This window comes from Malurus melanocephalus, unplaced genomic scaffold (assembly GCF_030028575.1).
Source record: "Malurus melanocephalus ecotype Western Australia unplaced genomic scaffold, MMel_1.1 scaffold_245, whole genome shotgun sequence".
NCBI lineage: Eukaryota > Metazoa > Chordata > Aves > Passeriformes > Maluridae > Malurus > Malurus melanocephalus.
In genome coordinates this window covers 164691-181079 of record NW_026623477.1, presented here as the reverse complement: position 1 = coordinate 181079, position 16389 = coordinate 164691, and the positions used below count along the sequence as shown (strand labels likewise).

The 16389-nt window shown below is 42.0% G+C and overlaps 1 protein-coding gene across 1 annotated transcript in view; it reads right to left on the bottom strand.

The window, feature by feature from the left end:
• Positions 1-7249: 7249 nt before the first annotated feature.
• LOC130578914 (receptor-type tyrosine-protein phosphatase gamma) overlaps positions 7250-16389 on the bottom strand; it is a gene marked incomplete at its 5' end in the record, with an annotated part of 132002 nt that continues 122862 nt past the window's right edge. Inside the window, 4 exons of the mRNA XM_057375317.1 lie at positions 7250-10561; positions 11026-11161; positions 14217-14359; positions 15070-15216. Of these exons, the coding sequence (XP_057231300.1) occupies positions 10415-10561; positions 11026-11161; positions 14217-14359; positions 15070-15216 (573 nt within the window). The remainder of the gene's footprint in view (positions 10562-11025; positions 11162-14216; positions 14360-15069; positions 15217-16389) is intronic.

Here is a 16389-nt window from a genome sequence, read left to right as displayed (position 1 = left end):
ATTAAATGCCTGGTAATAACAAGTATTTGCTCAAAGCACCTGAAGTGGGGGGTTCTARGCCATTTGTGAGAGGATGGACTTTCCTGATCTGGCTCAAAGTCTGTGGGGATGCCACCGCCCCAAAATAATTTTGTGAACAAACTGGAAACCTCTAGAAGGGCATTGGACTGGGTCAGAATTTTTTGCCATGTGTCTGTGACTTTGTGGCCATTTGCAAAATTTGCTTTATCATCTTGTGTCACCCAGCTACATGCAGTGACAGGGGCATCAAATCAGAAAGAAATAAGGACATGAAAAGTGGGGGTGTGCTASCATTCCTTATTTAAGAACTTGGGTGTAATTTGAGCAGCTTTATGTCATCTATATTAAATCACCATGTTCTTTGTGCTTGTCATTTTGGAGCTTATTCTATTTTTTTGTCCTACCTTTTATGTGACAGAATTCCAGCTTAATATCTTTTTTTGGCAGTTACATACCTTATCTTCGTGGTGGCTACCAGCACAACAAGGTGTTTCAGAAACTRTTGAAGCTGATGAATCAAAGAGCAGTCATTGATCATCACTGGGGACTGGAAGGTGCTGAGCCCTGGCTGATCAGGCACCCATGGCTCAGGCTGGAGAAATTGCAGGATAATTTTGACAAATAGAGGAAATAGTGCGGTGACAGGGCTCTGCTCATCTGGCCAGGTTAGTTTGAATCAGTTATTCTTCCTAATACACACTGCTAGGAGGTCAATAGTGCTTCTGAAGTCCATATAGGATCTATAGCCTGAGAGTAAACAAGCCACCTGTATCCTTTTTATGTCAGGAAACAGGGGAGGGAAAAAAAAGGTGCAAAGCTTTACTTATGGCCAATTTCACAGGCTGCAATCAATTTACAGGTCACTGGGAGACTTTCAGGCAAAGGCATAACATATGTCTAACAGGCTCACAGTAAGAGGCTATCTAGAAAATTGGATTTAAGTTATAAGGAAGCTTATTTAAAGCACTAAAATTCAGAAGGCAGAGCCTTTCATAACCTAAGGTACTGAACCTTTAAGAGTTTTTGTGATTCCACTCCAGTCCAATAATGGTGTTTTTTCAGCTTGAAGTCTCGTATTAAGCACCATTAAGGACATTCCTTGCTAGTTGCAAAGTGTGATAACCTTTCTGTACCTAGATAAATAAAGTGTACCCTTTTATTCTGTGTCACCATTTTTATACAGCTACGTATATTACAGCTACAAGCCACTTTTGGTCACAGTCACGATGTATTCAGCTTCATGAGCTAAATTATATATAATTTAAATTACATTAAATGATATTTTAATCAAACTTAGAGTTTGTCCAACAGTTCTGACACTGAGCCAATACCACTGAAGATAATGATTTGAGCCTGTTAGGAGGGTGAAGCAATGCAGTGCTAATGGTCCCATCAGGCTGCATGTAATGAAGGTCTCAATTTATTGTTTTTCTACAGTTTTCTGTTCTTCTTGATCATCTGCTGATGAAACATGATAAACCCCTTGTTACAGAAAAATGCTCATTTATGTAGTACATGCAGGACACCCCCTTTCCATCCTTCTTATGCACCACACAGGAACCCTCAGCAGAGAAAAAACAGCCAGGCTTTCCTTGAGRGATCATAATTTCCCTCCCATGCACTGGCTGAGAGAAGACTAATGATCTCATTTTRTGCTGCAATCAAGCTCATCAGCTGTCCCTTTGCTTTTCCTTCTCAGCAAGAAACTGAAAAGGATCAGAGCCTTCCCTCTCATGGAAAGGAGACTGCAGCACCTCAAAGCTCTGGGCTGACCTACAGAATCTTGTGTTAGGAGAGGTCTGTGTGATGCATGGCTGAGAAGCCACTATTTCTCTATTAGGATGTGAAAATACTTTTAAAGAGTCTGTACTAGATTTATKTGGTATCTGGGGTTTATTTGGAGGTTCCCTTTGTTGCCTCTGTCTTATTTCCTGCCTGAGCAGTCAAAGCCTGCTGCTCTCATCTTGCAGATGGGGCGTCATTTTAGAACACAAAATCTACCAAAACAGCTGATGGGGGCTGTGCCACATTTCCTATATTGAGCCTTGGGCTTCCAGCCAGTAATGCCTTCTCCCAAGACAAAAGACACTACCTTTTGCCTTTCTTCTTCTGATGTTGACCCAGAATCTCTCTGTCTTGCAGCAGCTCCTTAGACAAAGGAACAAAGTATTTATGATTAGATGYAGTGCAAGGATACCCTGTGATATGGGACACAGGACCAACAGGGTTTGAATTTGGGAGTGACAGAAATGATGAGCTGTGCAGAAAGCATGGCTCACAGACACAGAGACAGGGAAATGTGAAATATTGGAAACGGCTCCCATAAAAGACATGGCACTGAAATGCAGAATCTTTTCAAAATTCAAAACCATGGCATAAAACRCCAGTGAAGCAGGCGTCAACTCCTAAACAAGGATTTCAAGACATAAGGAAGATAACAACTTTAGAAAAGAAAAGCAAGCCCAGTGACTGTCAGATTAATTGAACACAGTGTCAGGAAAGATTGCTTTGTGAARTGTTGCTTCTTAAAGCATTACAAAGTCAGAAAGACATCAAAACCATTGATTGGCAGCAAAGGAGAGCAGAAATCACCAGTGATCAATAAGGTGGCTGCCAGCAGGTGGGGGTGACACGTCAGTGCAGGAAGCACTTTGTGGTGTTTCAAGTGGCTAAGTAATAGAACTGGGACCAAGCCATTGATCAAAATTATTTTTATGTTGTAAAAGGTCTTGAAAATATACCTTCTGGCATTTGAATCCATTTAATAAAAATGCTGCTATTATTTGTGCCTGCTTAGCATGACTGCTAGCAGCCTCTGGAAGCCTTAAAGGCTAAACTCGTTAGCTATTTATTACAGAAGAAGTTGGGATCTCCTGATACCACCAATTAATTCAGACATATTGTTAGAAGTGGGAAGTGCTGGTAAATCATATCTCTGTTGCCAGAGTATTAATGAACTACTCACTACATCTTTCCACTTGATATAGGTCCCAGCCAGGCCTCTTCCCTGTGCATTCCCAGGCATGGAATCTGAGTTCTGTCTCCAAGGCTTTGCCTTTTCTCTCAAACTCCTGTCTCTTGCTCACCAAGAGGGCTCAGGAGGACCAGAGCCTCCTGAAGCAAATGCTTCATGACCTTGGCAGTGCAGGGAGCTCTGTCCTGTTTGTTGTCTGTGCAATGATGACCTGGCTGGCAGCACCTTGGAGCTGCTGCTGTCTAGTGAAAATGCTGTTTTGTCATTTAAGGGGCTGCCTTGGGGTGTTCTGATTTCTGTAACTGCTACAGAGAAATCTTTTTCTTGTTCCATCACTGCCCCAGGTCRTGTTTCCACTGCCTGATCCCTACCTTCCTTGTGGCTTGTCAAACTCTGGTTTTTGTCATATCTATCAAAGGTGTAGGAAGAGTTACACCCTTTCTTCAGGAGTGGTGATTTATGTATCAGCAGACAAGTCCCATAGCCTCTCTGTTCCTGCCTCTTCCAGGCTCTCCCATTTCACCAGGCAATGTCCCAGTTCATCCTGTCTTTGCTCAGAGGATTTTCACTGACCATTCCTGTTGCTCTCCTGTCTTCAGTCTGGTTCTTCCTTCCCAAAATGAGAGGATTGTAACCATGCTGTGAGCAGACTGTGAGTTGTCCTTACTCGGTCCCAGGGTACGCCTGCCAGACCTGTACTTGTCTACCCTGCAGCAGGTGGGGTTTGTTTGTGTTCAGCTTGCCATCAGCTCTATCCTTCACAGACAAACAGGATTTTATATTTAAAAACAATTTTCCCACATTGTTGCTATGAAGTTCTGTGTACCCACCTACCTGTGYGTGCAGGGGCTGCTGTCTTCTCCGTGGAGCTGAGGCAGCCAAGCTGGGCAGAGGAACCTTCCTTGGGTGCCTGCTGCTGGCCTGGAATAGTTACAGAGGGCACTGGGCTCTGCTGGCCACTGGAGCATCCCCCAGAACAGGCRTGGCTCACCCATGAGGCAGCAGGACCTGCTGGTGGGATGGTGTCCRGCTGCTGCTGGGGTGCAGCATGAGGAAGGGGCTGTGGGGCAGGGGCTTGGCAGGGCTCATCAGGCTGTGCTGCAGTGTCCCACTGATCACAGACCCATCCAGGATCCCAGGCTCTCACTGATCACAGACCCCATCCAGCACTCCAGGCTCCCACTGATCACAGACCCCATCCAGCATTCCAGGCTCCCACTGATCACAGACCCCATCCAGCATCCCAGGCTCTCACTGATCACAGACCCCATCCAACATTCCAGGCTCCCACTGATCACAGACCCCATCCAGGATCCCAGGCTCCCACTGATCACAGACCCCATCCAACATTCCAGGCTCCCACTGATCACAGACCACATCCAGGATCCCAGCCTCCCTCTTCCTCCCAATCAACAAGAACACGGACCTTACAGGTGAGAATGCAGCAAAGAGAAGGCAGCAGATGTGGTGAGTGTATTGATTTAACCAGCAATTTTACATCAACAAGCGGTTTGAGTTATTGATGGTTTTTGTCCCTGTGCAGGTGCTGCTCGGGAGGCTGAGTGTTGCTGTTTTCTGAAGGCTCTGCCAGCCTGGACAGCCGCTGTGCCAGCAGCAGATTGCAACAAGAATCTGTCCCCAAACCCAAGTGGTTTCTCCCCAGGAACAACAACAAAGGTAACACAGCCCTGAGCCCAGAACGAGAACGGGAGGTGGCATGCAGAGCTGCTGGGGATTTGTTGTGAAACACCGAGGGCATCGATGGCATCACGTGTGCCCACCTCAGTGCCAGCTCCTGGCTGCAGCAGCAGTGAGGTGTGACTGTTAATGCACTCCATGGGGAATATTTGCTGCCTTGTCTCTCAGTTTGGAACATCTGTACTCCTCAGTCTGTCTGAGATGGGAATAAGACTTTTGTTTTTCCTGCCACAGTGCTGGGGTTAGTGAGCAGATGCCATTGATCACAGTAAATCAGGTGATGGTGGCTTGGTGGAAGTCCCTGCTCCTCAGGCTGGTAAACCAGAGCTAGATCRAGGGAAAGGCATGTCAAAGGAGCTGGCAAGGAAGCTCAGGATGTGAGGCTCTGTTCAGAATGGAGACAGCCCCTTCCAAAAGGGATTTTGATGGGTCACRATTGTCTGGGAAGGAGCACTGATGGAGAGAGAAGGGGTTATTTACTGGCAGCTCTCTAATAGCTGGAGACAATTAAGAAAGGAAGGGTGAACTCCACTGTCACTGACAGTTCCCAGCTGAGTACTGCTTGGAAATTTGAGATCTAATTAAAGCAGGCCTTGGATCTCATCATTCTTTCTGCATGCCTGGGACAATGAAATACTGACTCCTGCATCTGTTCCTTAYGTGTATCTGATGCAAATAAGGAAGAAGTCTGTAAATACATCAAAAACCATACTTTATTTTATGTATAGCAATACAATTTACATATTAAATAACACTATAATAGAATGATTTGATATAGTTTAACATAACAAAAAGAAGATTCTTCAAGTTACAAAAAAACCCCAAAAACAAAAAACAAACAAAAAAATCTCCCTCAAAATACTCCCTCCCACCCTTCCCCAAACCAAACACCACATTTTTATTTTTTTTTTCTGAATGGATCAATGAGACAAACGTATCCAGTGACTGGCTAAGTCTAATTCCTATTGCACACACTGACAATGGAATCMAAAAAAAATATCCAACTTTCACAATCACTGCCCCAAAGAAATGACATGTGTGGAAATCTTTTTTGGAGTGTGATGATGGTGTCTCACTACCTTGAAACACAGAAGGTTTGTATTCACATAGCCACCACAGAACTAGGAAGGAGGTGAAACTAGAAAAAAATTAGCTTTATATGAAAATATAAAATTCTATGATTATATACCATAGATACAAAGTTCCCAGAAGATGCTTATCCAAGCAACAAAATATTTACAGTTTTAATGACTTTGCTATTTTAAAAATGAAGGAAAAGAAAACAGGAGTACACATGAATGCTTCGGTCTTTAGAAACAATGGCTGCTTGCTAGTCTCAAGTGTTCTAACAAAACAAAAAAAAGTCACTACCCCAAATGTTGGAGAGTTGTGACATTGTATAAAATTGACTATCTCCTCTTTTGGAGACGTTTATTCTTAAAACTCAAGACATTTTTCTTGAAATTAATTATCCTCTGTAGAAAATGCTTCCCTTTGCAAATAGTTAACAAAAACACTAAAAACAGTTTAACAGCTAAGACAAAGTAGAGGCCAAATCTCTTTATTACAGTTCCTCTCTTTCCTTATTTTTGCATTCCTTCTCCTTTGATAAGTAAAGCCAATGTAGTTCACATTGTTAGAATGGCAACAAAGAGAAGAAGAGCAAAGGGGTAACAGTGAATTACATCTGAAAAAGAGAAAAAGAAAAAGAAGAAAAGCAATGCAAACAAATAGGCATTTTCCCTTCATATAAAAATTCACTGGCACCATTTGAACATAAACTTTGGAACACAAGATCTGATGTCAAAAGACATGAATTTGAGAAAGACTGCTAAATCTTTAAGACAACTACATTTCATTTTTTTTTAAATTAAGTTGGTTTTGTTTTGCTGAGAATTAGTAGCGTGTATCTTTGGTAGAATTGATATCTATATTTTTTAGCTTTTAAATAAAATACATCAGCTTTAAAAAAGRTAATGAGAAGGCAGTTGTGCTGTATCATAAAGATTCTTCTCCTAATGTTCCAATGTATCACTCTATGTTCAAGCAATTCGAGCAGTCAGAAAGTGGAAAAACAACTGAAATTTTGCAGATCCTGTAAATGACTCCTAGAACATAACCTAGAACAGACCCACAGTASAGAAACAGTCATTTACAAGAAATAGTTTAAAGGGTTTGGATTTTTCTTTTTCCCTGTTTCTAAATTAGTGGTTGGAAACAGACACTGAAATATTGAGGACAAATGTTCTTTARAATGAATATTCTTTAGACCTTGATCGTGCTGAAGATTCAGTGCTTAGCCTGCACCCCTGAGCAGTCCCACTGGCTCTCCCAGAGCTTCCTACCAAAGCCAAGCTCACACACAGGGCTGTCTGGAGGAATCAGGGGTATTCTGATCCTGCCACCTATTTCAGATGTTAACATGAGACAGAAGCTTTCCAAGCATTCCCACCTGGAATGCTTGGCTGCTCTCATGGGCTCAACACACAGTTCATGTCTTTGACACAGTCTGCAGGTGCAGCACACATGAAAGACATGGAGAAATGGTATTTTCTAAATGCAGACATACACATGTGCTTCAGTCCTTCCCTTCCTTATTTCTCAGGGCTGGTGCTGAGGACCACACTTTGCAGTGATATAGGAAYGTTCTCAGGTTCTCTTAATTTGCAACCCTGCAATTGTTTGGGAACCTTTGATGTTTGAAAGACATCCTGACCGAATGCCAGGAGGTGGGTACAGCGGGGGGGTTGGGGTGCCAAAAGCAAGGTGGTGATTTGCAGAGCAGGACTTTGGCCAGATGCTCGTGGGAGCATCAGCAGAGCTCATCAGTGCCCATCTTGGAGCAGACATTGCTCCTTCTGACACTCAGTGCAAGGAAAGGGTGCAAACCCATGTAAGAGAGAACTGCAGGTGCTTACAGGAGGATAGATTTGGCTCTTCTGCCTGCTTAATCCTGACCTTCCCAAGCAATTTCCATCCTCACCCCTTTGAGCCTCGTGCATCGCTACCATCTATTAGCTACCTGACTGTCAGCACAACATTTAACATACAGCTCGAGCCCCCTTACGAAATGCTCCATGGAGAACTCACAGAACATCAGTGTACATTATTTCCCCATGGATTGAACCCCCAGCAAGCATTTCAGGTGTTGGAAAATGCCAATGCAAATGCATGGATTTCCAAAGCATCTACCAAAGTTCAACCCCCGCAGCCTTCATTCATTCATGTTTAAAACTTGTGAGAAGGTAAGGGATTAAACCAAGGGTATTCAGGCAGTGTGTCATGAACCACAGTTATCTTCCATCATGCCAGTGAAATGAAAAATAATCACCTGAAAGTACTGAACAAATCCAACCCTCTTGATGCCTGCAGTAATCTTTGTGTCACTTAGTTGTCAGGGTTTGAATTCCTAACTTCCCCCTACACCTCCCCAGGAACTTAAACACTTTAGATCGAACTGATCCAACTCAGCAGYCCCTTTGTGCCACCAGCTGGCATTGCCTGGAGCCAGGTTCAGGACTGGGGCCATGGGCAGCCTCAGAGGCTGATGCAAGCTGGCCAGAAAACTGCTCAGCRAAACCTTCCAGGCAGCAGCACCTTGAAAACTTATGTAAAACATTCTGTTACTGGGGTGTAGCGACTGGAGAGCCAGTCCTAACTCCTGCCAGAAATCAGCTGACCCCCACCTCCATGCAGTGCAAAGGGGATGCAAACTAGAGGCTTTTGAAACATTCTGCACATTTTTTATTTGGACTAGCTGTTGCTGGACATGGGATTTCCTTATTGAAACCATGGGCTTCTTGTATTGTCTGGCATTAGCAATTACTGGGATCGCTTGTATGGAGGGATTCAACAAACTGAGAAGTAAAAGGTGACTGTGTAAAAGGTTGCTGATGAATCCATGAATCCTTTGAATCCTTCTCATATTAAGATAAAAGGCCAAATGGTAGCACATACCAGTTTGCACAGCTCCTCTGCTCTCAGCGAGGCTGTATCAGTTTGCACCTTGAGAGGTTCTGAACCTACTCTCAATATCCTTTAAAGCAATTTGCATTCAGCTTCCTTGTGAGTGAAAATACAGAACCCTGCCAAATGTCTGTATTCAGTGTGACCGGACTGGCAGAAATTATTAGGTTTACATTTAAATGAAAAAAMGATGCTGTAATATTTTGACAAGTCCTGAAAAATTACAATGCATGTTTTTCTGCAGTCRAAATTTAAAAGTGAAGAAACTAATGCCACATATAAGGGATAGTGCCTTTAACTGTACACCAAGGGTCAGGATGACTGAAATCACATATTTCCTTTTCCAGATTCAATAACCCCTCCCTACTCAGCCAAGCTATGAAGGACACAACTTTAATTTTCAGGAGAATTAAGCATGTGATTACTTCTTTTGTTAAAAAGGGATGGACCTTGTKGAATTGCAACCAAATACAAAGGAAAAGGGAGCCAGTGAGGATGTAAACTTAAATGCTCCAAACAATAATTCAATTATTTATATAATCTGGGGGAAACCATTTTATTGGAGTGGGAGGGAAAATACAATAAGCTAGGTTTATGCTAAAGAATTAGTCTGGCAAAAAAAAGAGGGAGAATGTAGCTTTATAGGTAGTTTTTTTTATTAGTTTGCTTCACCAGTAAATATGGATCAGTACTTTATGTTTTAGCACTAAAGTATGAAAATTACACACCTGTAAAAATGGCATCTAACAGTTATGAAATTAAGAAACGCCTGTCATCATGTAACATACCATTAGGTGTGAGGTCATATTCAAGAAATAGTAAGGAAATTAGATGTGTTTAAAATATTGAATAGCTTAGTAATGTAAAATATTGCTACCTTCAATATAGCTGAAAACAAGTCTGATTTTGGGTTTTAGTAGATTTCTCACTGTATTGGCTCTGATGAAAATAAAACCAAAATACTTTCCCATCACAGGGCAGGTTAAAAGCCAAAATCAACATTTTCCTGAATACATGGGGAAACATTGAAATTGTAAATCCAAAACCTATCACCGTGTCCCACATATTAATTGCATCTAATTTATAATTATATTACGTAATTTATATATTCCATGTGAAGCAAGTCTCAGGCCTGYAAGTGTACAACACAGCAATTTGAAACAATACAGAAATAATTGTTTCAGCTCCACAAGGCTGTTACACCTTCACTGTAGCTAATAATCACCTGCCACATTTTGTCAAGAAAGGATGAACACTGCTCATCCACTCCACTGGAATGCAGAACACCGTTACCAAAACTGTGACATGATCATTAAATAATAAATATGGTATGAAGGGGTACAGTATCAGTTGTAGAAAGAATCCATCTGGCCTAGCATTCAAGATTTAAGATTCGAGGGTCACTGTAGTTAGCAAAACTTCACTGCATTTAAACAAAACAGAAAAAGCGTATGTTTGTTGTCATGGAATGTCACATCAGGGCTTGTCTTGTATTAGGATATTATAGGCAGTAACACTGATCATATAGTGCAAACTAGATAAAATTGCGTTTCACTGTGTGAAATAAACAGAGGTGCAAATGCTCAGTAGGATACCATTAAGACATAAAATGGCAAAAAATAAATATCAAAACTTTTATCAGTGTAAAAAAGTAATTGGGTTATTGTATAACCTAGAGTCTGGCAAAAAAGGCCTCAAAAAAGTTCACTCAGTCTTCAGAAGTTCTACAAATTAAGTGCCTTTTCAGGTTTCCAATTAGACAAGAGACTCCATGCTTTCTGCGGGATCAGATTCATCACTGGCCATCACAGCACCATTTTTGTCCAGTGTCATGGGACCRTTTCCATTTTCCTTAGTGCTGACCAAGCTTAGCATTGCCTTATAAAGAAACTGGTACTGTTCCTGAAAAAGAAAGAACAACTCATTTCAATCCTTTAAGTRTATGTAAATGAGTGGCACTTAAATTTGGCATTTCTAGAGAAGGTCATGAGTATTCATTTCCAGAAGCATATACATAGCTAAGAAACAGAACCTCTGTTCATCCAGTTTATCCTTATAAACTCAAACTCCAGTTTTGGRTAGATTATATTATTTCTGATATACTATTAAACACTACAGGAGGGCAGGACAAAATCTGAGGCCATAGCCCCTCCAAAGTATGAGAAGTAAGTTTAGGTGCAAATCTGAGACTTACAGTGTGGCTTTGAGGTTAATAAAAAATGACAGCTACACAAAAGAAAGTTCAAATGCAAATTTGGTAGCAAATGCTGTAGGGCGTGATAACATACACAATGCATRCTTTAGTTCATGCTTTTGGTCTCAGATGAAAACCTTGTAAACTATTTATATTCCATTTAAAGACTTACAATGTCTGTAAATACTCCAGGCCGCATAAGATTTATCATCTTTGCCACCTGGAAAACATCGACAGCATTTTCATTCTCCAGCTGCTGSGACAGAGTGGTAAGGGCACATAGAGTTCCCGCTGACACAGCTCCATACCTGGAAAACCACACCAAAACGAGGAGTTACTCAGAAACACAGCTGGGCACTGACGCAGAATCATGAAAATGTTGTGTRAAGTCTTATTTAATTACTGTAGTTCATCTTTGTATCTATTAAAYGCTTGTTTTGTAGTGGCTAATAGTTTGTCATTTTAATTTATAGAAGAAATTTGATGGTTCACCAGTCATCTCAGGTTATCTGCACTATTCAACACAAAGAATAATTCTGTATCAGCAGCAGAACGTGAGCCATTTTAAAATACCCATCCTGGAGACTGTAACACTGAAATCAGTTCTCCCACATCACACGGTCTGAGAGCATCTGCATTACAGTGRAGCACATTTTAAATTCATTAGTGGGAGCTCAAGCAAAACACGAGCAATTGGAAAGTAATGAGACTTTGCTCTTCCTTCACATCTGACAATTGCACAAAACTAACACGGCTGTGTGGTGCTCACAGGTAAACRGGCACATCTCAAAGTCTTCCCTAGGTCTGATTCATGGTAAAAGCAACATCCCTGAGCCAGGCACCCAGGAGACATTCAGATTTTGAAGAGTTGAGCTGTGCTGTCAAGTAATAAAATCCCAAGCAGCAGTTATTTGTCAGGAGCATGACTCAGTCCTTGAGATATCCTTGAGAYACTGGTCAGGTAGAAACCTCACTGCTGTAAAGCTGGGGATGTGCTTGAGCTGGACGTGCAGGTGTGAGGCACAGAACAAAGGATCCTACACAACAGCCTCTGAGGCCACTCTTCCCTGCCCTCTCGGTACTCAGGAGACTGAAATCCTGTCCTGCCTGTGCTATGGCTCTGCTCTGTGACTTTGAGAAAGTCTGTGTCTAAATGTTCCCACTGGTAAATGGGAACATTGGTGCTGACCTGCTCTCTAAGCCATTTGGAGAGCTTTATGTGAAAACTGAAATAACCAGCAAGTGCTGCAACACCATCCTGTATTGCAAGATTACCACCAGGATTTGTACAGCATTCCTGTGGAAATCAAGACATATGACAACTTAATTCTGTATGATTTTTGCAAACCCAAACTCAGTTTACCTAGAAAAGRAAAACAGAACTCAGATCACAACAGAGCTGCTCTGTTGGATGTAAAGTCTACAGGAGAAGCAGCAGCACCATAGAGATGGCTGTGACTGATCATCCACAGGGACCGTGGACAAAGTGCCCAGTGCATGTACCTGACAGGACACACTTAAATGCCTCTGAGGGTCTAATGGCCTCATTTTCACTTGGGCTGGTAATTTCCAGTTCCCAACAATCTGAAGACTTTTCTTGCAGAAAATTATGCAGCAGATCTTTATCTAGTTGCCTACACATGGGCAGTTATATTTAAAAATCTTGACAACTGTCTCAAGTTGTAATTTCTGAACTTTTTAAAATGTTATCAAGTTCATCCCACCATGTACTTCCTAAATACCACATGAATTTAGCTGTCTGCAAATTCATATATTTGGAATTAATCTGCAGTTGTAATTATTAGTGGATTATGTGATATAGTTGTTGCATGTAGCAAAGGGAAATTTTCATTTTCAGCTACATTTGCTTAGACTCCAATGAAAAGCCGAATCCACATTATGTATTAGGCATAAAAATAAAATCATTGAATATGACAAATAAACCAAAAAAGCAATTTACAGAAAGAATGACTCAGCACTGCTAGGAATGCGATTTTGATTTTCTTTTTTTTTTCATCTAGCAATGAAATGCCCAAATCAATAATGGTTCTAATTTTGTAAAACATAATCTTAAATACTGCAAGAGTAGCAAAACCTCACTTCAGACTACCCAAAGCATGAATATTAAAACCAGCCTGGAATTAATCAGTGCTGGTGAAARGCAACAGAGCTTAAACTCTGCTAAAAAAGGCAGAAGGAGGTGGTGGGAGAAAAACTACCTGCTGCAGCCCAAGGCACCATTTGCAGGAATCAGTTGGGAAAAATCTGTGGCAGCAGCGACACGGGGACGTGCAGGGAAAGCACCGGTGGACACGAGTGCCCTCCTGGGACACCAGCACAGCGCCTGCTCTGACCACTGACACACCAAAGCGTGGTTGTGAGGCTTTTGCAAAGATTCCCAAGGTATTCCCACGGATTCTGTTTGTGGCAGTGTCAAATCTGACGGGCTGCAGCACAGGGGGCTCCAGGCAGAGCAGGGTTTGTGCTGGCTTGGTGCTYGCTCCAAGGACAGCACAAAAGCTGGGCCTCCTTGGGATTTTAAGGACAGAACGACTCCAGAAGTGCTCTGCCCACCTGGAAACAATCCCTCCGAAGAGATCGTGTCAGACCCAGGCTCCAGCCTCACTATGATGGTATTTTGCAGCTCTATAATGTGTGCAAGTAGTAATATTCAATGCAATATTACTGCCCTTTATAATTGGGTGTTCAAGCATAGCTGATGGGAAAATGCTCACCGCTGTGCCACAAAAGAGGCAAGTGTTGGGGCATGCTGGCCCTGTGTTAGTGACCTCCCTCCCAACTGGCACCATATGGGCCTCTTGGAGTGTTTTTGGGAAGCAGAAGGTGGAAAAATAAATCTGCTCTCAGAAGACCAGGGTCCTTTGTCACAAGACACTTCTGCTGCTCATCGTGAGCTGAGCTAAGATTGTTCTGTCTTATGTGGCACACTAAACCAGAGCTGCTAGACGGGAGCTTGGGCTGTTTTGAAACTTGTTTCCATCAGCCCACATTATGCTGCTTAGAGCCTTATATAAACCAAAGCCCTGCCGGGTTCTGACACAGGTTGTAGGATTTACTTGGGATACTTCTAGGAGCAGAAGAACTTAAAATTCTTCCAACGCAAACAGTCTCACCTCCTGAGTCCACCTAAGACTATAACCAACATAAAAACTACACTAAGCAAAACGTATTTGGCCTCAGATGCCAACTGAAAACTCATCCTTGGAAGTTTAAATATCCTTATCTTGTTCCCTGGACCACTAAACCCCCTCTACTCTATTCAGGAATGGACATCAGTCCTAACAAGYGTCTTTTAGCTGAGTGTACAATCTGCACATAAATGGGAAAAAATTGATGACATACTCATCATGAACTATGGTGGGGCCATCCCTCGTTAAGGCCTCTTCCTTGATTACATTGATAAGTTCAAAGGTACTGCTTATGGGAGCGTCGGGGTTTGGCCATTTGGGACACTGAAAGTGGCGMACTTCCAGAACGTAGTCATCCTGCAACGACAAACCAGCCTGGCATCAGCTTCCTCCACTCCAGGCAGAGAGGGRAGAGCCTCACTGCAAACTGAAGGGAGACTGTATTCTTCCAAATACATAGAAAGAGGACTTACACGCAGCTCCAGCATCTCTGTAATAGCAAACATCCTAAAATAATACAAGTGTATCACAATGTTTAATCAAGAAAAGATTTTTATTTGAGTTCAGGGCTCATACCAAACCTCTCTCAGAGCCCTTATGGTTCAAAAGCTAAACAAGAGCAACCAAGTCAAATTTAAAAGGACTTGCAAACTGATGTCTTGAAGCAAAGTCCAGCTGCAATCCAGACAGCAAGCTAGAAACAGGTTTATAGTTCAAAAGGATTGTGGTTACATTTTCATGTTTAGTTAAGACCCCCAAACAATTAAACTATAAATGCATGTGAGCAGAAATAAGACAATACACCTTGATAAAATCGAATCTTCACTTTCAAGCAAAGCAGACAGTTAATACTACAGTCTTACTAGCCAGAGAAATCTACCTGGAAGTAGAAGATGTGAGAGGGAGAAGGAGCCAACAAGAATCCCTTTCCCGAGAGCAACATGCATCCACATGCATTTACAAGTAAATCCTTTTAAAAACTTTTTCTGAACTCTTCTTCTTTGGTATTTAAATAGCAATATCATTTTGGTGAAAAGGAGAGACCCACATTTGRAGGTTTACTTTACCTGGGTAGCTTCAAGGATAAAGTCATGGATGATAATTTGCTCTTCATTAGAGAGGCACAGTCTGTCTTTGCTGATAAGGGTCACAGTAAAGGCCTCACAGTTCATGGATTCCTCACGACTTGGCCAGTACACAAACTCATCTTCTGCCTGGAGAAAGGAAGCAACACACTACTGCAGCCTTTCAGATACCTTGTGTGCAATTGAAAAATCCAGTGGATCAAAAAATTGRTTTGATAAATAGAGATGATCAGGAGCTGACCTTTAAAAACCACTTGTCTAAAACAAATTTACTATTACAGTAGGCGTTAAACCTGCCAGATCTTCCCTTTGTGTGTCTTAACAGGTAACATCTGCTTTTTAATTGGTTTCATAGGGAAATGGTTATCTTAGCTCACTCATACTTAACCTTTGTACTGTATCCCAGGCTTTATGACCTCCTGCCTCCACAGCTTTGTTTGAAAGTCAGGGACTTGTTTAAAAAAAATCATTGACCTTTAAAAATTAATGACTTGTTATTTTTAATTTGTGTTTATTGTGGTCTAATCCAAAACTCAGGGTCTGTGGATCAGGCCCAGGTAGAAGATTGATGGATACTTATGTAGGGCTTGAATTTTTAGGAGCGAGTGGAGGAGTGAAGAGGAAGAGAGAAACCCAAATATTCTTAGCCTTGAAAAAAACACTGGCTAAACTTAATGCAAGTTCTCCAGCAAAACACCTCTACTGAAGGGACACTGTAAAATCTCAGTGAGACTGTGAAACTCGGTGCTGAAGTAGCCTGACAGGATGTAGGTAACATCCTGTCAAAGCTGTTCTTTAAAAAATAACTGTGAATTCCTAATTTGCYGCAGAGAAAGGAAATTATGGTCTGTCACCACATACATGCAAAGTCTGTTTCTTCTCCTGGCTTCAGAGGTCTATGTCCTTGCAGCAAGAGCACAGAAGTTGCCCTGGCCTCGTGCAAAGAGCAAACCTGTGTCTCTGGACATCCCATCTCTCAGTCATGAGCAAACATAAGCTATGAACCAATGTCTGCTGAGGCCATGCACATCCCTCTAGGACCAGGTGTGTTTTTGTGGGTCTGCAGCTTTGATGCACAAGACAGGCAAGATACTGTTGAGATTTGGCTGTCAGTGTTCATGCTGAAAATGTGACTTAAGATCCTAAGTCCTTACAATTCTACCCTCAATAAGCAGAGGCACTGGGAAGCAGAGTGATATCACTGAGTGATATCAGAGAAGGGATCTGTCCTGCCACCACAGGTCCTCATGCAGCAGGTACCTTCYATTATTGTCTTGTCCTTTGGCATTGCACATGCAGCAC